The sequence below is a fragment of the Pararge aegeria genome, chromosome 19, assembly GCF_905163445.1.
Source record: "Pararge aegeria chromosome 19, ilParAegt1.1, whole genome shotgun sequence".
Classification (NCBI taxonomy): domain Eukaryota; kingdom Metazoa; phylum Arthropoda; class Insecta; order Lepidoptera; family Nymphalidae; genus Pararge; species Pararge aegeria.
Window position 1 is genome coordinate 9,600,163 of NC_053198.1, and position 26,227 is coordinate 9,626,389.

At 37.3% G+C, this 26,227-nt stretch overlaps 2 protein-coding genes across 2 annotated transcripts in view; one reads left to right on the forward strand and one right to left on the reverse strand.

Moving 5' to 3' along the window:
• Positions 1–7,384: 7,384 nt before the first annotated feature.
• Positions 7,385–25,280, reverse strand: LOC120632171 (zinc finger protein 836-like). Its single transcript, XM_039901978.1, has 11 exons — positions 25,218–25,280; positions 22,930–23,326; positions 22,196–22,364; positions 19,711–19,809; positions 18,473–18,639; positions 17,928–18,115; positions 17,017–17,158; positions 13,658–13,783; positions 11,360–11,484; positions 8,015–8,134; positions 7,385–7,527 (listed from the first exon to the last, which is right to left on the reverse strand). The coding sequence occupies exons 2-11, from the start codon at positions 23,311–23,313 to the stop codon at positions 7,455–7,457; spliced, it is 1,593 nt and encodes a 530-aa protein (XP_039757912.1). The 5' UTR covers positions 23,314–23,326; positions 25,218–25,280; the 3' UTR covers positions 7,385–7,454.
• LOC120631995 (RNA helicase aquarius) overlaps positions 23,563–26,227 on the forward strand; it is a 109,064-nt gene continuing 106,399 nt past the window's right edge. The window contains exons 1-2 of the mRNA XM_039901724.1: positions 23,563–23,731; positions 25,172–25,272. Coding sequence (XP_039757658.1) covers positions 23,645–23,731; positions 25,172–25,272 — 188 coding nt within the window. The 5' untranslated portion in view covers positions 23,563–23,644. The remainder of the gene's footprint in view (positions 23,732–25,171; positions 25,273–26,227) is intronic.

Sequence of the window (26,227 nt, forward strand, 5' to 3'; positions counted from 1 at the left end):
ATAACAAAGTAATGAAAATGCGGACTTATTCGTTAACCCGACTTTACTCAAGCGTGCTTTAATAAGGACAACGATAAATAAAATCGCCCGGTTGGTATGCTCTTGGGATATTTTATCCCAAATGCGTTTTCTATTAACCGTAGCCCTTATTCGCAAACTCTCATACAAGATCATGAATAAGGACCCCAAACGGGTTTAAAACACTGGCAAAAGCCGCGTGAGTTAAGGCTGCATTAACGTATTTTTTGTTGCATTTTAACCGCCCCAAATAGCGATGCCTTCCCGATGACACCGCCGTATCACTTCGCGCACACGGAATTGCGACTGCATGGACCAAACATACCTATCTAGCACGACTTTTAAATAGAGCAAAGTACAAATTTCAAATAAAGTAAGATGCATTAGTGCTCCGGCGCATGTTTGTCCACCGTTGTCAATTACTCAAATATTTGAATTGTGATTCGGTAGCTAATGAGAGAAACTCTATGTTCTTAAATTGTAGTGTACATATTATATGCGGAGTTGGGCATTATGGCGCGGTGATCGCGACTGTTGTAAATACATTGTGTAAAGTAATTTTATGGTATTCGATGTGGACGCGGAGTCGGCCCGACCGTTGTACTCCACCATTCCAACAGCCCAACGACTCGATTTTGGAGGGTATTTAGTAACAGTTGAAAGTCTCTACAATAAGGTATTTTATCCAATTTTTTGAGAGATACTTCTTTATCCGATCTAACCTAAAGAACTAGAAATAAAAACTATACGAGTCATATTATTTAAAGTTGACTCTACCATCGGTTTGGAATGCATATTCAACTAAGAAGAAATCCGTCAAGATTCTCCCCAGCTCTTATAATTTAACCAATTACAGTACGCGCTCGTTTGAGGGAATCCTGTGATTGGTCGCATGGAGAACGCAATCTTGCACGGCACCGCGTAATCAGGTTAGAAGCCTTGGCGTGACCTTCACTTCACACTACAGTTCCAATAAGTAAGAACTCCTTTTGCTAACTCTTGATGTTATTAAGGAGATTAATAAAAAAGGAAACCAAACGAACCTAGAAACATCAAACATGTAGAAATAACGACCTAGAGAAACAGTTTTTTAATTATATCATAAAAATTGCGACATACCTTTAAGTAGTAAAAACGATATGAATTGCTAAGTATACTTTAATGTTACTGATTACACTATATTATGTTTACGCATTATTATATCTATGACACTATACTGAGAAAGTACGTCACAAACATAACGTTATAACATAGTAGGTATTGAGTCGCAGACATAATAATGGTACTTCTATAATTAGTCTTATCAGCCATTTAAAAACTAGAATATAGCAATGCAAAACTCAATGATCAATACGCTTGAGTTACGCTTGAGATTTTCAGTTACAGAACTTGCTCCCTCTAAAATTATAAACGTTTAAAACTTTTTAATTTATCCAAGGAAGTAATGTATTAAATTTCGTGTTTTTATCTTCTTATAATGAACATTTTGTTAAGCGTAAAATACCTTAATCGGCGTTTACTTTAAATAAAAAAGTTGGTCGGCTTGCATTGTTTTAACATTCTCTTATGTTTTATATTTCCACAGAAGAATAGATTCTATTTTGTGTAGGACCAACTTTCTGTTTCGAGTAGACTAATCTTATGTTAGAGCTATCTAGAGAATTTCAACTTAAAAACATCAAACCCCCTTCCACTTTTATCACTTCTTGGGCTCTTGGAAAACGTGTTGTATCATACGACCTCTATTCTGTCCAATACATTCAAGTACAGATTTACAAGTTACATAATTGTTAATATTATAATTCGTTTTAATATAAGTGTCACAAAATATTGCCAGTACAGATTGGGAGATGTCTAGTTAGGTTTTTACATGGGTTTTAAACTCGTAACCCATACACATGGTCGTTAGGTCCGTTTTGGCAGTTTATTTATTGCCATGCAATGTAATGCTAGCAAATTTTGCATTCCTTTCATTAGTTTTTATTCGAATGGTAAATGGTTACCTACCATTCAAAATAGGTTTTATAAAAAAAATAGCATAATTATAGCACAAGCTTTATCTTTTAACAATTTTAATCTGACTGAAACCGCTTGGTTGGGATTTGTTCCCTAAAATAAAGGAGTTTATCTTAAGTATGGTAACACTAACTCCTTTGTTTCACCTTTCGACTATGTAGATGGGTTTATTTCATTAGCTGGATAATTTCGTGTTGAGTTTCGATCAGTTTCCCTTTCAATCTTACGATTTATTTTGAATACTTACCTATCTAGATATTTTTTTTTAAACTTGTCCGTATGGTTGGTTGTGATGGTTTACTTATGTAAGTTAGTGAAATATGGGTAAACGAGTCTATATGAAAAAAAAAAATACTTACACGTTTGTACTAAAATTTAGCCCACATATTTGTGCCTCTGTCGCATGGAATTTTGAGGTTTCGTTACGTACTTAAAGTGAATTAGTGAGTCTGCATGGGACATTTTATAAAAAAAAAATCTTGACTGTACCAATTAGAATAATAAATAAAATATATGAACAGCAAACGACAGAGGCATAAACATATATGATATGCTTGCAACATGTACAAATAACAGATTATTAAAATAACTTTCCATTTTTTCAATGAAATAATTGTTTTCATAAAAATTATAAATATATTTGTATAAATTATCAATTAAATAATAAATTGTGCATCGTGCTCAACACGTACTTTTGGTATTAATTCCGATATGTGTCTATTCGAAATTATGTACAAAATAAGCGGAGAGCACTATTTATTACTTTATCACGCCTATTCCCTGTGTTTTGTCCCTCGTTTCGAATATTATATCCGCCACGAAAGTTGTACCAGTTTCTGTATTTTTTTTTTTATGACAGTACCTTCAGCTTCTCAAACAAAACTGGCAGTAGAAAACGACACTGGCAGTGCACCGGCCAGTACGACAGCTTAATATTTCCGCGTCAGTAATCGTAGAGTGGTGTTCATGTAATAAACACCTTCACGTCGAAGTAAAACTGACCTCATCCTCCTTGTTTTAAAGCTCAAGATTGTCAACATTTCTACAGCCAGCGCTACCTAGCGGAACGCTTGTAAAATATAAAATCTGTAGCACTAAATGTTATGACATTAAAACTTACTTCATTGGGTCTATTTCACTTTGACGTTACAGTGTTCCGATACTACTCTAGGATTCAGTGATATTGTCGGAACTGATACTTTGTTGAAATTATGTATTTCAGCTAATATTAGCAGCCGTCTAACCGACTGGTAAACATTACGATCACCATATTGTTGTTGTTCATGTTGTGCTTACACCTCTGTCATAGCAACTGTCACAAAAATTTCTCCTCATGAACAAATACTTAATGCTCAGTAACTGTCTTCAGCTTTCGTGATGGATTATATATGAAAACATGGCGAGGCATGTACGGTGTTGTGACTACAGCAATAATTGTGGACAGTAGACCTTGTCTCATCCGTCTTCTAATGGTGTGGCTACGTTATCAAACGACTGAGTTCCAATAAAATACTTCAATCAATGAAAAACATTGCTAGAAGCGCACTTAAATTTCCGTACTTAACTTGCACATTAAATTTTACATGCATTCATTCACTCGATCCCCGGTTCACTCACTCATTCACCCTTACATTTCACACATTAATCCATTACTAAATACATAAACGATATAGATTTTATACAAAGCGGTAAAGACTTATATGCTCAATTTGTTAACGGCACGTGCATTTGAAGAATCTATAAGTAGGTATAAGTTTTATATATTAAGTTCGTGAAATTATTTCAACACGATAATGTAGCCATACCAACTGTCGGGTACTCTTCCAAGAAGCGTCCCTGGCATCATCATACGTAACTTTATAATTATCTAAGTGTAATTCCTTAGTGTTTTCATTGCCATTGGTTACCAAAAATGACAGGATTTTTATTGAAACGATTGTGTATATTCTAGAAAAAAAAATACTCCTATTAGAAAATCGCGAAACCATTTCTGTATACACTTGTGCTGCACATCGAATTCTTATAGTTACGTTTCCTCAAGTTTAAAGTTATACGAAATGGTTTCACCGTGGTCTAATTTAAGAAATATTGTAATATAATTATTGTTTAAGCTGTTGTGTCGAAAATAACAAGAACAGGAATAATTTTGTGAAACAATGGCACAAAGAATGAACATAAAATATTATATATATTATAGATACAGAAATGTGGCTATAAGAGCAATTTTTATAATAAATATTTACTGTTGATGAATACGCTGCTTTTTATTTGAATCGTCATTAGATCTTAAGTATTATATTTTCCTGTGAAATAAACACTGTGCAATGTCCGTATTACACACCGGCAAAGGTGATTGGCCTTTTAATAATGGCAATAAGGCATTTTTTTTTAATTATTAATGACATCCGGTTTGCGCTTGACCAAGATCACGGACAGTAGGTGTACGTCACGTCACGTAAAAAGAGCGTCGACCCAAGTCACTTGGCTTGCTACTGCTATTTCCAACCAGTGATGAACTCCTAGTAACTTCACAGTAAATGATTACTGCAATATACACGAATGAGTAAGTATTATATATACTAGGTATAAATTTCGACAGCTTTAAGGGCCTTAAAAATAAACGTGGCATAACGTCGGAACAGCTGTGCAGTGCTTTGTCACTTCATCTGACAACACTTGTATCTGATTTACTCCTAACAGTTTAAACCGCTACAATCTTAGACTGCGTTATCATTTACCGGGTGAGATTGCAGTCAAGAGCTAACTTGTAGTGGAATAAAAAAAAGAAAAGAGGAAAATTGCTGTACACATTATCGACGCATGGTTTACTGCGCTGTAGATTGTTTTACGACCAGATATATAGATAGATATGTATAACTGCACGGGAATCGTACATAAGACCGCTTAATTATTATTCGGACCTGCTATTCCCAACCAAGCAGTCGTGGAAACTTCTAGAAACGGCATAATCATGCCATTACCCACTAAAGAGCACGAGTCTCCTCTCAGGGTGAGAAGGATTTAGGCCGTAGTCCGTCACGATGGCCAAGTACGGATTGGTAAACTTCGCATGTCTTCGAGAACATTATCAAGAACTCTCAGACATGCAGGTTTCCTCGCGATGTTTTGCTACACATCGCGAACATTGTTGCTTAAAACTAGAGGTGGGTTCGTGCCGAACTCGGTCCCTCCGAAAGTAAAGCTGAAATCAAGCCACTAGTCTGTCAAGGAGGCTCTGTGTATGAGTTATGGAGAATTGTACTCATGTGATCAGAAACTATTTAATTTAGTTCCGCCCTTACCTGTCTATCATCGAACCGCGAAGCATCGCAAGGATCTGCACCGGTGCGTAGTAGATATTATCCTATGGATACGCACGGAACGCTTTGCTTGGTAGTGTCTGATACGCTTCACAAAGATCTGAAATACTGTTCCGGCTTCCGTTACTCTACCGCCTATTTAATAATCAGTACCGTTCAACCAAAGCAGGCAGTGGCGGCGAAGACGAGGTCCCCGACTTCTAACGTCAACCGGACGTGGGCTCGCACCACGTTCTCGGAAGCGTGCGGATTAATCACCGTCCGTAACCCTTTCACTCCAATCGTCGCCTTAGCCGACGTTCGGCCTCACATGAGGCGCCCTCAGGCCGACTTTCCCTTCGCTTCTTCGAGCCCTAGGGTTCAAACTCTTCCTGGCAGAGCCCTATTCCGAAGCTCGCCAACCAGCCCGCGTTACGCTGTTAAAATCATTAGGGTTAATCAGCTACACACAATCCGAAAAAAAAAGCAGGCAGTTTGGTATAAGATTTATAAAATCGTGGGTAGGTCCATGACGCATGGACACGGCCGTATGTTTTATATGACTACGTGATCTTGACGACGGCTGATGATTGAATCTAAAACGTCCCGTGTACCTGGCAGAGTCGAGATTCGTATGTGTGACGCAGCGAACCGACCTCAAAATGGCGGCTCTCTAACAAACGCAGAGCGCGGTTGGCCAGTCCTCACTCAACGTCACGAATTCTTTGATCTTTTAGGTACCTACTTATTTGAATGATGGATCTTCATCAACATCATCATCGTCAACCAATTACCGGTCCACTAAAGGACACGGGTCTCCTTTCAGAATGAGTAGAGTTTGGGCCTTAGTCAGCCACGCTTGCCAAGTGCGTGCCAAGTAAACTATACCTTACCTTTGAGAATATTATGAAGGAATGTCAGGCAGTCAGCGGATTTCCTCACGATGTTTACCTTCACTTTTAAAGCAAGTACCTATTATTTTAATTGCTAAAACGCACATAACTTAAAAAGTCTAAGGTGCTCGCTGGGATTAGAACTCGATTCCCAGAAGCATGTCGAAGTCCTATCCACTTGGCTATCACTGCTACTGCCTTGTCATTAAAAAATTCATAACGAAACAATAATTTTGCATAGAAAGGTTCACAAAGGTTTTTCACTTCTCATGCTCTTAAAGTCTGTGTAGGCGGACTAAAACTCAATTTTTAGCACTTGTGTAAAAAAGTATATAGTTATAATTGACTTTCTGGCTCTGGGTTCTAGTATTGTTGAATATATTAAGGCATTTCTAACCTTTAGGTGAATATATAATTTTTTTTGATGCAAAGAATATATAAACAGTACGTTATTTGTTAAATTTTTTAATTTTCTTTTTTTTCTTGTTTATTATGTCCATTTCGTGATGATATTGATTTTTCAAAACCAACAATTTTGAATAAATGCCATCAACGACAAAAAAATATTAACATACATTTATATAGTCTGTGCTCGGGTGAATATGAGCAATTGGCGGGAAATCACGAAACTAATGGGTATGTAGTTTTTTTTTAAATCTTTTCTATGTATGTTTGTTTTTTGAATATTTTTTTCTTTTATAGAAATAATTTATTTTGATTACAATATTTTATATCTTCGCAATTGAAATAAAAGAACAGTGCCAACTTCGGTCATAAAACCTGTTTTATCTTACCGTATGTGATATGACCCGGGAATGGAACCTTACACCTCGAAAAAAAATTCTCGCAATCGAAGTAAAGAGTGTGTAACGCGGTCATAAAATGGATTTAATGACCTTGTAGCACAATCTACTATTATTTTGGAGGTTATTTTAAAATAAAAGGTACTCCACTCTAATACGGATTTCTGCACATATAATTAATATGCTACTCACTAATCAATTATATAATACGTTACTCAAAGCTGAATCCATGTGGAAAGGCAGTTACATAAAGATGTTAACTTCTTAAATATGCGTTAGATAAAATGCAAATCGATGCGGCCAAATGTGATGCATTCATCACATTTTTCGAGAGGCAATTAAATACACAGGTAGGTATAATGTAGCAATTTACTTTAAAATCACAGTTCACAGTATTGTTTTCGTAGGTCGTTGCCATGCTTTTTCTAACGCGCCTCACCACTGACAGCGTGAATCCCGTGAAGCGTCCGTTTGTGCTTCCACATGTCTCCCGAACGTCTATGTAACACCAGTTAACCCAATAAATAGGAATAATATAAACAACGATATAATGAGTTAGGAAAAATTTGCAAACCTCTAAAATGAAATTAATGAAATTTTAAAAGAGCCAGAGAACCGATTAAAATTGATTTAATTTACACACCCTTTTTTTTTGCATGCATGCATGAAAAAAAAATAAGTTTATATGTTATAATAATTAATTTCTGAATAGTATAATGTTGGATTAATAAAATTAGCTAAATTTTTCTACCCATTTTGTTACAGAAGAGCGAGTCCACCTGGTACAGGTTTAACATTTGCTAAAAAAGGAGATCTCAGCGTCATTAAGATATGAACGTAATTGCAATAAAATTTAGTATGATAATGCCAAAAATCAAGTCGATTGGCTTTGCAAGGGCGAGAAAAAAGGATATAATAAAAGGATTAAATAATAATGATGCATGGATTAGTATACAAAAACAAAACAATTATGATCAGAATATACCTAAAGGCAGTTCCACACACGTCACACTCATGAGGTTTCTCTCCCGTGTGTATGAGGTTGTGGACAGTGCGAGCGTAGGGCCTTCGGAACGCAGCACCACAGATATCACATTTATACGGCCTGCAACAAAAAGCGGAGTTAGAATTTTAGTCAGTAGCGGATTGCCCTAAGGCCTAACAGGCCCGGTACTTGTACGGCGAAATATTAGTGCCGAAAAATCGAGACAACTGTAGATTGAACTATACACCGCATCGCATCGTATAACAATAAATGTTTCCAAATTACGCTTGCGTATTTTTAGATCGATATGTACATTTTTTTTGTTTTTTTTTGTTCTAAGCAGATGGTAAGTTTTGTTAGCATATATTACAAAAGTATTTTTTTTTGTAAACTTTTATGTGAATCTATCTATCTATCTATCTATCTATATATATAAAAGAGAAAGTGTGTGGGTATGTTTCGTATAGGCTCCGAAACGGCTGGATAGATTTCAATGAAACTTTCAGGGAATCTCCGGATTGACCTGGCGAGTAATCCTGTAAAGTTTGGTGACGATCGGAGTACTCCTATTTTTGAACTGTCAAAGTATGATGATATCCTATTGTTGGGTGTACATAGGTGTAGATAATGATCTTCACCCGCTCGAGAAGAGAATAGAAGAGAAAGAATACGGAGAGAAATAAATGATTTTATATATTACGAGACTAATTAAAAATTTTAATGATGTAAGTTTATTGTTTAAATAAAATAAAGCAAAATCTAGCCCGGCGTAGCGGGCTGGGTACGCTAGTAATAAATAAAATAAAGTTCGCAGGGCATGCAAGGACCTCGTCCTGCAACGTGCCGCCCTGTGTCCATCAACCTGAGCTGTTAAGCCGCATGTGCGTTTAATAGCACCAGCAACCACGGCCTTCAGACCGGAACACAGCGTTGCAAATATGCTACTTTGCAGCCGAAATAACCATGATGGTAGCTAGTACTTTACTTACTTACCAGACGAGCTCTGTCACAAATACGAAGCTCTACGACTACTTTACTAATAATATAACTGTTATGTATATTGTTATATATATATATGTTATTTAAGTTATATTAAGTTGATATGCCCCGCGAACAGCAGGAGAATCTGTATGGTGTAATACTATAAGTACTTCAATGCGTATACTACACACCAAACATATCCTCGGCAATGTAGCCTCTACGCACGTTTCGCTCCGAAACCGGAGCATCCTTAGGAGATGTTGACTTTACAATCAATAATTGTTATAGTACAGATTCTCCTGTTGTTCGCGGTGCATAGCAAATTGAGCTTAATTTTCATAATATATTATGGATTTACGCAAAGTAACGCGTGCTTCTATCCAATATATATGCATAATCACTTCAACCGATTGAAGTCCACAGCTGGACATATGCTTTTTGTCGGGAGTTCCAAAATCCATGGTCCTGGGCCGCTTGTTTCCAGCGGCTCCCAGCGACTCGTTTGATGTCGTCTGTCCACCTCATTGGGGGATGGCCAAGACGGCGTTTACATGGCGGGGTCGCCATTCCAGCACTTTGGAACCCCAACGTCCATCGGTTCTCCGAGCTATGTGCCCCACCCATTACCACTTCAGCTTTGCGACTCGCTGAGCTATGTCGGTAACTCTGGTTCTTCTACGGATCTCATAATATAATGAAATTACCTATTTATATATTTTTTATAATGTAAATTATTTATTTCGTACTATTTCGTATTTAGTATAATATGATGGGTCATAAGAAAATGGAGGTTGGTATGTGTCTTCCAACCTCCCTTTTTATGATGGATATAAATGGCATGTAGCCTATGGCGGCTAAGATTGCAAATCCGCCACTGATTTTAGTCGTGAAATAATTTAAATAAGAATCTTTATTTATTCAAATAAGCCTGTGGAAGGCACTTTTGGTTTGGTGGTAAGTTGATGGCGATAATTTCATTCGTAGACTTAAAACTGAAGCTATTAGGCTTCAAAACGCGCCATGGTCTAAGAATCGTCCACAACAACTTAGCAGAGTTATTGGTCTTTAAGTTGCTAGCAGATTAACGTAATGATATATAATGGTCATCATAACTCACACGATAATTAAGCAAGGACGTGGCCAGGATGCCATTTCAGGGGAAAGACGACCTTGGAACTGTGTTAAAGTGACACAGGGTTTGCTCAGTATGGACATAAAGTAGGATATACATAAAGCAGAAATATTCCATCAAAGGTTTAATTAACGATATATTCCATTTCGATATCTCTCGTACTAAAAAACGTGGAATCCAATTACCGGAACACAGCTCCGAAAAAAGATTCGTAAATATTTTAGTAGAGTTAATACGAAAAAAAAATGTCTTGGTTAAGATATTTCGCAGGGGTTTTGACCCAAAGCCACCTTCCCTATATACGGCCCTGCCACTGTACCTTAAACCTGCCAAGCCAAACTAGGGTACAGTCAGTGGCATGAGCAGGGGCTCTTGCATGGTAGCCATAAAGCAAGATAATGGCATAAAATGTTAAATCCTCCTTCTTTATATATATATCTTTTTTAGGGCAGGCAGTGCCTGTTCCCCGGGCGTGTAACAAAGCAAAGTTTTTAGTTCGGGTATACCCCCTTTAAACGGGGAGTTCCACACAACCGTCATAAAGGATCGGAGGTAGCAATAAAGCTTTTCCACCACGCTTAAAAAAAAAAGGTAGGCAGTACCTTTGTGCATGTATGATGTGCGAGCACGTGCACAGGTTTGTTTGACATACAACTATTGTTCGGTCACTTCGGCCATAGCTAGTTACCACACTACGTGTGACGTGCCAAGCCAAGCGATTTAGTGTTCCGGAACGTTGTCGCGTCTAATTAGCCCGTCCCCATGTTTGACTGCAACTTCACTTACCACCAGGTGAGATTGCAGACAAGGGCTACCTTGTAGTGGAGAAAATACCTAATCCCTAAAACCTTAGCGCTGGGATGTCACGACACTCGTACACGCCGCTGGGGTTTAGTGGGTATTACGTAAGTGGATTCCCACATCCCCACCTTTCCTGTAAAAAAAACCTAAAACTTATCCTGTATTTTGTCCTGAAGCCTTAAACTTAACCAAAAGTATGCAGCTAGCTTCATCTCTTTCCCACTGACTTTAAAATGATGGAACTATTAGAAGCTATCAATTTAACTCAGTTCGAGATATGAATATTGGATAGAAGCAGGCGCTGCTTTGCGGAAATCCATGATATATTATGAAAATTAAGCGCACCATACAGATTCTGCTGCTTTTCGCGGATTAAGCTTAATTTTCATAATATATCGAGATCTGAAGGCAAGGCAGCAACAATGGGTAACCTTTGGTCGGTGTGTATACGAGCGTGCTCACGCAAGCGTGCTGCGGCGGTGAACGTCTTGGGGCAGGCGGTACACGCGAAGGGTCGCTCGCCAGTGTGGGTCCGCCGGTGATCGTCTCGCTCCACCTACCATTTCACACACATTATCCTATAAAAATACTGGGAACCCATTTGACCTCTACAGAATGTTATTGTAATTGCTAATAAACAGTGTTTTTAACAGGACGGGATGGTTGTTTATTAACAAAACCAAAGGTTGTTTAATAGCATCAGTGGCGTGCAGACAGGGTATGCACGGGATATGCACTAAGCGAGTAGATAATATAAAATGAAAGAAATCTCCAGTACGAGTAATAAAAAATTTAAGGATAGGCTTTGCAAGTGTTATAAAAAGCCTACCCTTAAGTTTTTATAAATCGTACTGGAGATTTTTTTCATTTTATAAAATTCAAAATTCATTTTATCAAGCACCTACCAACCTAATTTATAAGCACTTTTGAAACGTCAAGTCAGTCTGTTTGTAGTGACTCTACCACCGGTTGGGAAGGCAGATTCCACTGAGAAGAGCCGGCAAGAAACTCAGCAGATTGCTCTTTTCCAATATCATTTTAAAGTTTAAGCATTATTACATCTGTGATGCCCTGTGCATACCCTCTATGCACGCCACTTCATGCAGTTGTTTGCACTGTAACAGGGTGTTTGGCGTGGTAAGTATAATATTTGTTTCATTATGTGATTGGCAACCTTTATTAAGATCTCAATCAGATCTTAATTACGGGAATTATGGTACTTGGATGCAGCTACAAATGTTCTTGGATTACACATGCCGAACTTTTTATCTTTAATGAAATCCGTAATACATGTGAATAGACTACCCGGACAGCGTTGTACCCTCCGTCCTAAATCCTTTTCATAATGAAAGGAAACATGCCCTGTAGTGATAATTGGTTGATCACGCTGATGATAATTTAGACGGCCGATTGACGCAGTGGGCAGCGACCCTGTTTTATGAGTCCAAGGCTGTGGTTTCGATTCCCGCAACTGGAAAATGTTTGTGTGATGAACATGAATGTTTTTCAGTGTCTGGGTGTTCATCTGTATTTTATAAGTATTTATGTATATTATTCATAAAAATATTTATCAGTCATCTTAGTACCTATAACACAAGCTAGGCTTAGTTAGGGGCTAGTTGGCGATGGGTCGTAGTTTATTTATTTATTTATATGGCACTATCTAAAAATTCCTTTGCCGAAGAAATAAAAACATTGGAGCATTATATGTAATGACATAGAAACCTTCATGACCTCAAGCGGCACAAGATCGTGGTGTTTGGAAATCCTAAGCAAAAGATTTGTCTATCAGCAAACTCCATCGGTTGATTTTGAATAAGTTTTTTTTTAATTGGCAGAGACTGCGTTCTCTCATATGATTGGGTTTGGGATTAATACCAAACATCATGATGATCACCACACCAACGTAGTATCAAGAAACTACGCTTGATATTACGCTGGTACATCAAGCTATTATGCTGATACAGGTATATAACCTCACGGGCGCAACGGTGAGTGCTGTGAATTTAAGTAGGAGGTTCCGGGTTCGATTCCTGGCAGAGGATAATTTCTGAATCTCCTCTGGTCTGGACAGGTGGGAGGCTTTGGCCGTGGCCGGTTACCACCCTACCGACAAAGACGTGCCGCTAAGCGATTTAGTGTTCCGGTGCGATGTCGCGTAGAAAACCTATTAGCGGTATATAGTAACCTACTACTATACTCCCTAACAGGTTAGCCCGCTACTATCTTAGGCTGCATCATCGCCACCAGGTTAGATTGCAGTCAAGGGCTAACTTGTAGTGACATAAAAAAAAAACGAGCTGTTGAAAGTAGCATTAGCAAGACTAAGTGAGGAAATATCTACCAATGATCTACCGATAGACATCTGCTGATGTATGTATCATCGGATGTCTATCGGTGAGATAATGAAGATGATCAAAAGGTGTGTGTTTGAAGGACGTTTCTTGAGTGTCGCGCGAGGAAGGCACATTTTTAATTTAGGAGATTCCGATACCTTCCAATTTTTGCTGAGGGGCTACCAAGGAGCTTTTAGTAGGAAGAAAATCCCACATAACCCAACCTTTATTTATTCGTTTATAAAAAATACGTAAATCTAATTATTAAAATTAATTAGTTAAGTATTTCCCCTCCGTGAGCATAGAAAAAAAGAGTTTACGAAAAAATTTTTGAACTTTAGAGAAACTGAGTTCTACGAGTCAATTATTACGCAGATACCTTTACTAACGTACCTTAACTTTAAAGGCCTTGGAGCAAAGGTCGCAGGGGTAAGGACGTTCTCCGGTATGCATACGCATGTGTATCGCCAAGTGGCCGGACTGGTTGAACCGGCGCCCGCAAACACGGCACGGGTAGCCCTGGATAGCAATCTTACATTATATTGAAGAAATTACTTCATGCGAACCGTGGAATTAGTTATACACAGATACGGTGATAGCCCAGTGGGTAGGAGCTCGACTTCACTTTCGGGGAAGCGAGTTCGAATTCTAGCGCACCTCCAACATTTTACATTATGTGCGTTATCAGTAATTAAAATATCACTTGCTTGAACGGTGAAGTGCAGATTTCCTTACTATGTGAGAAAACCTGCATGCATGAGAGTTCTACATAATGTTCTCAAAGGTGTGTGGAGTCCAACAATCCGCATTGGGCCAGCGTGGTGGTGAAGACCGTAGGGCCTTAACCCCTTCTTATTGTGTGAGATCTATGCCCTATGGTGGGCCGGTAATTGATTGATATGATGCTATGGGATAGAAGCAGGCGTTACTTTGCGGAAATCCATAATATATTATGAAAATTAAGTTTAATTTGCTATACACCGCGAACAGCAGGAGAATCTGTATATATGTAATTTATCATTACTTCAATCCGTATACTCCACACTAAACAGAAGCTCGGCAATGTACGCTCTACGCACGTTTCGCTCCGAAACCGGAGCATCCTCAGGAGATGTTGACTTTACAATGAATAATAACAAATTAACCTTATTTTTCATAATGATATGATGATGATGATGATTATGATTGACAAGAACCAACGTAAGTTTTAAATAAATAAATAAATACCCGTCATTTGTTACTTAAATAGTAACAAATGACGGGAAAGCGGATAAGAGCGCCTACCTATAAGCAGAGCAAGACTTCGCAGGGTATGCAAAGAGCACGTCCTACAAATTTCCGACCTGTGTCCATCAACATGAGACGTAAGTATTTCTCATGTGCCGGTAATTACAGAAACATTAAGGCAAACCGGAATCCGAACGCTTCTGACCAGAACACCTTACACCAGGCAATTCCAGGAGATATTGCAGTCAAGGGCTAAAGTTTAGTGGAAAAAAAAAAACTTGTGACGTCTGTCACAAGAAGCTTTACTAAAAAAAATATTAATATTTGACTGGTTACAGTTGTAATACGATTGGTAGTTATGTATAAACTAGCTGACTAGTGCAACTTCGTCGCACCAAATCGGTTATTACCGGAAAACACAAATAAAGTGACATTTTCTAAAAATGAATCCTAGCTAGATCGATTTATCGCCCCCGAAACCCCCTGTATACTAAATTTCATGAAAATCGTTGGAGCCGATTCCGAGATTCCAATTATATATATACAAGAATGAGAACATGCTCGTTTAAAGATAAAGATTAACCAACCGCCTATAATAGTCCACTGCACGAACAAAGGCCTCTCCCAATGGGAGGGTCTGCCTATAATCACCATATTGGGCTAACGGGTTGGTGATCGCAGTCGGTTGTCTGTTATATCCCCTATATATATAGGGTACTTACCCACTCATTGATAGGTAAACTTACATAACATTTAAAATCACGTCAATCATTAGTCAAGTAAATAATAATAAATAAATAAATATACTACGACAATACACACACCGCCATCTAGCCCCAAAATAAGCGTAGCTTGTGTTATGGGTACTAAGACGACTGATGAATATTTTTATGAATAATAAACATAAATACTTAGAATATACTTATAAACAACCAGACACTGACAAACATTCATGCTCATCACACAAACATTTTCCAGTTGTGAGAATTGAACCCACGGTCCTGGGCTCAGAAAGCAGGGTTGCTGCAAACTGCACCAATCGGCTGTCCAAAATATATAATATAATAATAAACAATACGATGTCTTATTTATGTTTAGAAATTCGTAAAACTATTTAATTTATGTATGTATTTTATATAAATATAAAAAAATGGCTGCGCCCAAACTGGGTGTACATACCTTACATTATATAATTAAATTTATTTTAAATATTGTATAGTAAATGTTACATGATTTATTGTGCTGAATAAATTGAAATAGGGTAGATTGTAATGGACAATAAAGAATCTCACTGATGCTATGATAGATAAAAAAAAAATAACATATATTAATGTGAGTACAAGTGACTGCGTCTTTCTCAGGTCGCTCACAAGACCGAGAGCACAATTTTAATTGCCTGTGGAACTATAGAAACCGTTTTGACGCCAAGGATACCTATGCTACCCTCAGAGTTACTCATTCGCTTCAAACGGCTTCAGTTTCCAATATAACTAGCATTTGGAATAACAATCGATAAAGAACCAGACCTAAACTGTTAATGTAGTTGAAATTGATTCCAATGTCGAATACTTTTATCATGTAAATTGTAATATAATGTGTCTGAAATGTTTGCCCCTTACCCAGCGCAGGTAGTTCCATAGCAGTAGAGCTATTTGTGACAGAGCTAGTCTGGGGAAGTGTTAAGGCCAGGCAGTTTTGCTGTAGCGTACCGATCTGAAAGGCGTGGTTGCCGGTTGATGGACACAGTGCGTTACTTTTTAGGACGAATTTCATACCATCCGAAGTATTGCTCTGTTTATAGGCTATGTTTTTCCACATTATATACGGTCTGCTTGCAATTATTATTAAAAGAAACTAAAAAAAGGGAACTAAGAAAGTAGGCATATAAGAAAATAGCTAGCCCGCAATTTCGTCTCTCTGTTCGTCAGCTTACTCTGGATATTGGATATGCATCCCCAGGACGCAATCTATCCCGTTACTAAGATTGATTCTACTGTAAAGCGTAGCAAAGGGTTTTTTTTTTAACAATCGGAAACATCCAGGATGCATTCTACTAAATTTAATCGATTGAGTTGAACATATGTAACAAACAAACAAACAAACGGACTCACTTTCGCTTTTACAATATCAGTATAGATATGCTAGGGATATAGAAATCGGCCCTATAAAGCCCTCGGTGACTAGTTTTTTAGTAAAATGGCAACATAAGGAAAAAATTTATCAACACGATCGCAACGTTGTACCGTTTTTTTAAACCTGCCCTGCCCCGGAGGGATACTTACGTTACGTATTGCAATACATCGGCGCACTAGTTTTCACACGTTCAGGAAAATTTTAACAGATAAACGTACCTACTGTACAGCCTCTAACGTCTGTAGGTGAGTCTAGAGAGCCGCAGACATACAATTAATACTGGGAAAATAACGGGTTCCTGCGGGATAAGAAAATAAATTACCTACGCGTACGAAGTCGCGGGCAAAAGCTAGAAGGTAATAGTTATTGAATAGAGAAGAAAATGTACTAACAGGTTTGGATACTTTGTGCATCTTCTTATGTGTGTGTAGCGCGCACATACTGCCAAGCACTTTGTCGCACTCCTCACAGACGTACGCCATCAGTGGACTGCCAGCTGGCCGGTCCTCACCGCGCTTGTGGCGGTACAGTTCCCTGTACGTATATAATATATCGAACTAAAAACAGGTGCTCGAAATCGGTTTTGAGCATAGATTAACCTACATTGGATGCCCACAGCTGGACATAAGTCTATTGTAGAAAGTTCTTAATGCGACTTGTTTGATGTTGTATCTCCCAATAGTCGGGGTATATCACCGATTTACCGCCGCGATGTGGCCATTCAGCCTTGGGACATCTATCGGTTCTCCGAGCTGTGTGATCGGAACATCGCCACTTCAGCTCAATGTTGGTTAATTATAATACGGCAAATGATGATTATTAATGCAAATTCATACTCAGAGTACCTGCCAATGAGTGTTACAGTCTAAAAATGAGAATAGAAACGAGAAATCTATACAATACCTACTAATGTCAAAAACGTAAATGTAGAACATAAAAAGCAACGTGTGATATTTTCATACCATATGTTTAAAGACTCAGAATGCTATGCGGTGGGTACAGGGGTTGCCCACCTGCCCGCAAGTCCTGTGGAAGCCCGGCTTAGCTATACTTGCGTAATGGTACGCTCAATCTGTACGTAATAAGAACTTGACTCATTATATGCTTATTATACAATTGATATTACCTCCTGCTTTTAGGCAGCGATTAAAACAACATTACTGATGCGAACAATCAAGTCTTTATAAAAAAAAAGGTACAACAAGTGGCTGTGTTGCTTAAAAGCAATCTCTACTAGGCACCCCATCAAAGGACATGATGATATGAAAAATACATAAATAACCATAGATTTAAATAGTATTACCTAGCTGTAGCAAAAAGTTGGTTGCAAGAACCGCAGTTCCACATCTTATTGCTGTTGCCGGTAGAGTAAGGTCTCCTGTGTCTGACTCTTGGTCGCTGACTTCCATCTTCTGTATTAGGATATTGCTGTCCATTGCTGTTGCTTATAACATTCGGAGGCAGCGAACTTGATTCTAATAAAGACGTATCCTGTACATGAAACGCTGATTTAAGGTTTTGGCATGACGCTCACTTATGCCCTTATGGCGCAGTGGATAGATAGAAACCAAACGCACAGTATAGCGAAACTAAGGGTCCTTCCTCAACCCGATACTAGGGATGCAGCCTGCTGGCAAGTTGCATGTGATATATATATAAAAAAAGCATTAATACATCGGTGCAATAATTGTCTAAAACGCAATTGAATTCATGAAATTCTATCGTCCAGGATTCTTAATTCCGGTGTTTTAAGTCATTGGAAATACACTAACTACTTTCTTGTGACTACAATAGTCATCTTCTTTACAATGTGATATTCGTGTGAATTAGTATTGATTTAAGTCTTACCAAGTCCATAGGGTAAAAGTTCCCCTGACCGAAGCAGACGAGACGGTGTCGGTCCATAGCATCTCCATTCGAGAAGAGGTAACTACAATAATCGCATACGAACATCGTGCTGAATTTGCGCACGTTTATATCGCTCTTGCCGTTCAGATCGGCACAGCAAAGCAGTTCTGAAACCAAATTTTGTAAAGCTTGAACCCTGGTTCACCAACGCTGGACTAAAGGCCTCTCCCAACAGCAGGGGTTTACCCACAATCACCACGTTGGGCAAAAGAATTGGTCATGGGCGCCGTTCTCTGTTATATTCCCTTAGTCGCCTCGTACGACACTCGCGGGAATCAATGGCCTGTACGTCTTGAGAGACGGCTCAAATACACTAAGCGACACTTCTTTGTATGGCTAAATAAGCCTATGCGCGAGCGACATTCACGGCCGCAAAAATGGCAGTTAAACCCTTTTGTGCAATCTGAAGATCCAGTGGTATGCCTTCGTATCCTTTTCTGAGCAAGAACACCAAGCCAAGCGTCGTCATAGATACGGCATCCCTCATGAATGCTGTCATCGCTCAGCGCCATGCGTGTATGCCATATATATGGGTAAAGCTGAATTTGCAGCAGGCATAGCCCAGGAGTAAGACTTCGCACTGACTTTTTGGGGTTATATGGTGTGGACAGTGGAATCCACCAGACAGATCGCACCAAACGGATAAATAGCTCAGTCACTAACTCTAGATCTTTAGTGGTGTTGTTACCGAATTTCAAGTCGAGTGCCTGAAGTTCCGGAATGGCCAACCGAAACAGGAAAACGCAACATTTAGTAGACACCGTGGATTTTTATAATATCGAAGTCTCTAGAAAAGATTATGATGCCGTTCAGTTGAATGAAACTCGTAGTAAACTGCGCTCCTGTTTTTTTTTGTAACAATAATTAATTGATTCAGCAGATGGCCCAGCGTATGGTAAATGAAAAACATCGCCTTATAGGCACAGCAATACTTCGTAGGGCATAATAGGAACATGTACTACCAACTACAACGTGCCGCCCTGTGTACTAGAATCAACCTGAGGTGTAAAGCCTTATGGCCCTTTAATAACACCGGCAGCCACGCCCCACAGACCGAAACACAGTAATGGTGCTTGGTCGCAGTAATACGCATGGCGGTAGTTTTCTGGACAACCTGTATTACAAAAAGCTCTACTCCAAAAAAAATGCTATACTGCTTAATTAAGTGCCTAATTTACCTCGAGGTTCCGTCTCCATTGCGGTGGACAGCACTCTTTCACATACATTGCACACAAGCCACTCGCACTCCAAATTTGAACTGCTGGCAATGCTTGAGTCTACAAAATAAGATTATTTTGGTTTAGTTTTAGTGGTTTTTGTTACCTTTCGGGGACACCGAGTTCGAATCCCGACACGCACCTCTAAATTAAGTTATGTGCGTTTTCAAATATCACTCACTCGCAGTAAAGGTAAAGGAAGCAATCATAAGGACACCTGCTTCCTGAGAGTTCTCCATAATGTTTGAAAGTCGGTAATGGTCAGGCCGAGATTTGCTAGCTAAGATAGAATTGTATTTTTCTAAGGACCAGTCCGGATTTAGGAAATTGGCTCAGATTGGTTAAGCCGACGGTCCTGATAAAATTTGTTACAGGCTTCTAACCTGCATTCGAGGTAACTTCTCTCCTTTGAGAGAGTTGGCCTGTGGCCAGTGAAAGACGCGGATGGTGATGAAGTACAATTCGCATAAACTTATTTACTAGGCTGGAGTGAATTCTGCTGGCCTAACAGTATTCGCAAGGCTGTTGCTCACCGTATCATCATCATCACAAGCCCATTACTCTGAGCAGAAAGAGGATTATAATCATAGAATTTTGTTGTGCTTTTAGCCAGGTAGGTTTAATATAGACATACAGACTTTGTGTATTCCGAGGTACGAATTTATAAGCTTTTTACTAGATAGGTATGTCCTCGACGTGAGGTTGGTCTACAATTGTCTCTTTAATAAACTAATAAGTGTTAGCATTTAGCCGTACGTACGTATGCAATTTGCTGACCTATTTTATAAATGCAGAGCGCACGGAGCTCGTTCTTTTGTCGCGAGTCCGTTCGTATTCCGGACCAAAAACGAGAGAAAATCAAAGCATTCGACCTAATTGCATTGCTGAACTATGCTTAGTTTTAAGCAGCACATGAAACAAAATGGTAGTCTACATTTGTCATTTGTAAAAGGTATTTTAAAGGGAATTGTTAATTAAATAGATACCTACAAATAGATTAAATATTCAAACATTTTTTTTTAATAGCGGGTTTTAAATTACAGCATCTTATAGAATGATGGCTGGAATGAGCAGATAATAGTGTATTCTCGGTGATTGCCTATTGGTTAGAGCTTCGATTTTCGTGTCTGGTGGAGTTTGTCCCCCAACACGCACTTCTAACTTTTATTTATTTATTTATTACATAGGTACACAAAACAGGGAATAACTAAAGTTAGATTTAAATATAAGTAATAAAAAGTTTTGTTCTAAGCTAAAACCCAAAGTATGTGTACACAATTTGTAATTAAATTAAACAAAAAGTAGAAATAAAATTAAAGTTGAAACAAGAAATAATCAGAGTCATGTCCGTTTTGAAATTATGCAATTAAATATCAGCTTTAAAGGGGAAGGAACGCATCATGATGAAACCTGTACGTCTGAGAGTTCTCCATAATGATCTCAAGGGCGTGCTAAGTCTACAAATCCTCACAAGTGTGGTGAAACCCTTATCCTCTAAGAGGTTGATAATGTTGATGATGAGTGTAATCTGTATTGCTGGAATGATTTCTGGTTATTTTTTTCATTTTTGTCTGTCTGTCTGTCTATCTGTCGGCTTCTGGGAGAGTTCATACATGTTACCCGGGCCGGGCGCCTCGAATCATTGATAAGGCTGCACCATGGTAGCGAGACCCCTGTGTCCGCACTCAGAGTGCCTAGAGTGAGATTTTCTAATCAATTGATCGGCTGACAGCTAAATACGATTTTTATGGAATCAAAAATGCGCCATCTAGTTGCTATACTGGGAAACAGTATTTACTAGATGGCACTCTATTCCAAACAAATCGTAGAATAACTTTCAGGCGATTGAATGGGTAGAATATCTCACGCTATACACTGTGATAGTAGTGGTCGGTATGCGGATGTCCGTGTTACCACGTATCACAGTACCATGCACGTAAAGCTTATATTATGCTGTTACTAATGTAGTCTTAGAAATTGTGTATCCTGCCTACATCTCCTGTGGATATTTTTTTTTCAGAGCAAAAGGAGAGCCGAGAGCGTCTTTTGACATGCCCGTGTGATGTGGTGTATTTAAATAATAAAGAAAGTAAAACTTAAACTACACCGTACCAATTCTCTCTCGTATATTGAGTTTTTTGGACTTTATAATATCGTTTAATTCCTAAGGTAGGTAATTTTATTTTAGAATATAAATAGAAATACTTTACTTTGGAGTGAAGTAGATACCTGTCACTATCTAAGAAATTATATATTTTAATTTCCCTTTTTTTTACTACACTTATAGAAAATTTTGAAACATAAATTTAAAAAGCCATTTTGAAACATAAATTTAAAAGGCCACCGTGCACGGTGGCCGAAAATATCTGTTTCAGACTAGATGGCGCCACAATCGCTATAAGACTTAAAAAAAGGCAAATGTAATTTCGTTTAGAAATGCTGTAACCTTCGTAAACAAGATCGTCCACTGCAGAACTCGATGAAGTTGCTGGATCATTTTCGGAGCAGTGTGAAGAGATTGTGTGATCGAGCAGATCGGTGTCCGTTGTAAAAATCTCGTGACAGAGCACACAAGAGTGCAAGGCCAAAAGATGAGGACTGGTGTCTTCCACCTCCTAAAAATATGAATATTATCATTCTTCTCGAATGTATATTATTTTGTAACAAATTACCAAATGAAATCTTTGAGATGTCTCTCAATAATTTCAAAGTTTATATAAAACGTAAGCTTGCAGAAAAATCCTATTATAATATTAAGTTAGGTGTGAATTGCTCTAGTTTCATAGCTGAATATAAATTTAACGTGAGATGGTGACAGCAAAAAAAAAAAATTTACCCGGCTAAGTTTGTTGTGGGCTCTTGTTAGACCAGGGCGCATTTGGAACCCTCATAGCTTTAGGTTTAAGTTTGCGAACGAAGTAATCACCATCCCTTTACAATTATGTAAACATTTATGCATGAACGCTTTATAAGTGCCTGTGATAGGCTTACATGGATACAGAAATTTTGAATTTGAATTTCTCATTGGTGATTTTAGTAGATGGTAGTAGTAGCACAGAAGACGCTGGCTGCTGCTAACAGCTACCCGTTCTCCATTGGATATGTTTACTTATTCGCCTCTCGTAAATTGTTAAGTCAATAAATAATAATAAATAATAATTAACAACTGAAATTATTAACCTTATTATTTTCGGAATTTACTTGTATAGGCAGTAAAAATTGATTAACTGTATTATCGTCTAGCAGAGTAGGCTCATAATTAAAAAAACTATCCGACTGTACAACGTAGAGTTCTGGATTTCGTTCACTAGTCGGTTCTTCTGCACACAGAAGAGGGCCATTTTCAACGTTGAAGTAGCGTCCCGAAACATTTGAATTCAATGTTAGATCGGTTTCAACGGTGGAAATAATTGATTCAGTAACTGTCACAAGATCTCCATCATTTGACATTGATTCGTTAACTAGCGCTGCGTTACTAGTAAATAGCAAATCATCCGGTCCGTAATGATCCCTTAAAGATTCTGTTATTTCTTTATAAGGAAAATCAGGAGGATCAAACATCATTTTTGTGTAATATCTGAAACAAAAGTTTACAATTAGTATATTTACTTGTGCCTCAGTAGAGCCGGAGGTAGAACGTAAGAGATCGCCGATAAATTTATTGCTATGGATTTTTACCTGTTAATAATTAATACTAATCTGAGAAAAACCAATGAGTATCTAAACATCTTTTAGATCAGAAAGTTGATGAGTCCTAAACGTAGTTATCAATGTCAACGTCAAATTGACTTTGGCATTGACAGTGAACTGGATTTGAAGACTGGATCTATTATTGTTAGTAAACGGTCGAGTTTCGTTGTTAATTTAGTTATTTCCAAATATTAAAATAACTAAAATGAAAGTGGATGTGCAACAGAATGCTGATAAGCCAAAAATACCGCTTCCGACACTATCACAAATAAATGCTGATCGAATAACACTCGTAAGTTTAAATTTTGAGGTTATGGTTATGTTTGGTAATAGCTGGTGTTTTTCTTTAAAATTGACCGTACCAGGTCAAAAAAGTGTATCTTATAAACGTAGAATAAAAATATATACAAGCAAGTGCTATAAAAAAAATGTTTTATTAACTAATATTGTATAATTCATACAGCTATAACTTTTTGAGGTTGTACTATAAATTTCAAAATATTTTGAAACTTTTCCATTAGTATTCCATATATTAATCACGTTAACATTATTGAAGTATGTCACATTAAATAATATAGTGCTTATTTTTGCTATAGTATTTTAAAAACCCATTAGAAATAAATATAATTAAAAAAAAAAAATTACTCAATAAGAATGAAAAACCTATAGGTAAATAGATATGCGTATATTCATAATACATACCAATTCCTACCTATTCATCAGATGACCAAACTATTATGAAAAACCTGTTACAATAATAGATTAAGCATACAAAACAATACTGAAGTGATAAAATCTCTCTAAGGACAGTTCCTTGATGTATTGTAAATGCAGACATCTGGCAATATATTTTTATCAATTAAAATGACAAACATTGATTAATAAATTCAGATCAGTTATGAAGAAATTGAAGAATTTCATACAATAGCTTAAAAGTGTGTGATTTCTAAGCATCAACTAGTGTGCTAGAAATAAAAAAAGGCCATATATGCTTTGTATATGTTCATAATATAAAAAAGGCCATATATGCTTTGTATGCGATGTTAATGACGTGAACTGCAGCAGTAATATTTGGTGTATTTAATAGGACTAGTCAAACAATGTGTATTTCATAAACATTTTCATCAGGTTCTGAAGAGGTTGTTTGACTATCTTGGGAACTAGTATTTTAATAAAAAATGATTAACATCAGATCAATCTTAAATAAGATTTTAATTGTAGTTATTGCTATCCAAATCTTCTTATTACATTGTTAATCATAAATTACTATTGTCTAGTTAAAATATTTCATATAAAGAAGATGAAGAAATTATAAATTCAAAAGAGTAAGATGCTTGTATACATGTTGAGTACTAGTAAATCTGCATTGGATTCTAACAGATTTGTGTTCAACTATGTTTCCCATATTTATGTATGTTGAACATAGTATTTTTATTATAGATACTAGACAAGAATATTTAATTAGCTTTCAACTGATAGACATGAAAACAGGCTATTCTTATTTCAAATAGTGCCCTTTAAATGTATGTATTATACGTTGTTAAAAATAATCCTAAGACATTTGAATTTATAAAACAAATGTACTCTTTAAGCACTCCTTTAAATTTAAACATTTTATGTGAGTTACACCTTTTTATATTAGACGTGCAGCCCACTGGTCTTACCACTTTGCATGAAATCTATATAACACCCCACACTGAATTTAAAATCAATATGGCTTAATAATTTTCAGCTGGCAAATCAGTACTGGTCACCGCAAACTAAAGAGAATCACCTACCTTATGATGCTGCAATTGTGGAATCGATTTACCAAGCAGAGATTCTTGGATCCAGGTCAGATATTTTTTTTATAAAAATCAATTTTACTAGTACTAATTCAAAAAATGCAATAACAATATTTCTTAGCCCCACTGAAGTTAACAAAACACTGAGTCAGGGTCAATGGCCTAATGGATTTAGTTCATTGACCCAATAATTTTTTTTTAATAAGCCAGCTATGAACACGAATTATAATGTTCTTTTTTATTAATGCTCTTTATTTTAATTTATTAAAATACACCATTTTATTATTTAATTGATTTTTTTTCTATTGTTTAACTACATACCTACCTACCTATTGTATGTCTATGATAATGAAGTTTCACGATTTGATGTTACAACACGATGATAGCATTTTCCCGCGCTTTTACGGAACACTATGGAAAAATTTATGATTGAAATGTTCTTTTATCTTCCTTCAATCAATATGCATTATGTGTATTTGTTCATCTGTAGTAGTACAGCATAAAATGTATGCCATAATGGAAGTACTTATTTACATAAAAAATAAGATGATTATTATGTAAAGAACGTTTCAAATATGAATATAACGACATATAACATATATTTAAGTATTAAAACTGTTAAATGAGCCCTAACGAAAACCGATTCGCCATTTGGCACACACAAGATGAGTTTTACACATCATCTTAGATGCCTATTGTTATCTCACAGTCACTGTTGACCACAGTCTCATAGGAAAGTAGTTTATAGAGCATAGAGTCACCACACCATTTCAATGTGGGTGGACTTAACATATTAGTGATAATAATAACCGCGACCGACGTGTCGGAACGTGTCGAATCAAGGCGATGAACAACAATTGATAAGGGGGCGTCCATAAATTACGAGAGATGTTAAAGGGGGGGAGGGGGTCGAGTCAAATCTCATATTCTTACGTTGGAGAGAGGGGGTCTCAGACAACAAAAATTTAATCCAGATTGTATATACTTAAGATTTAATCTTAAGC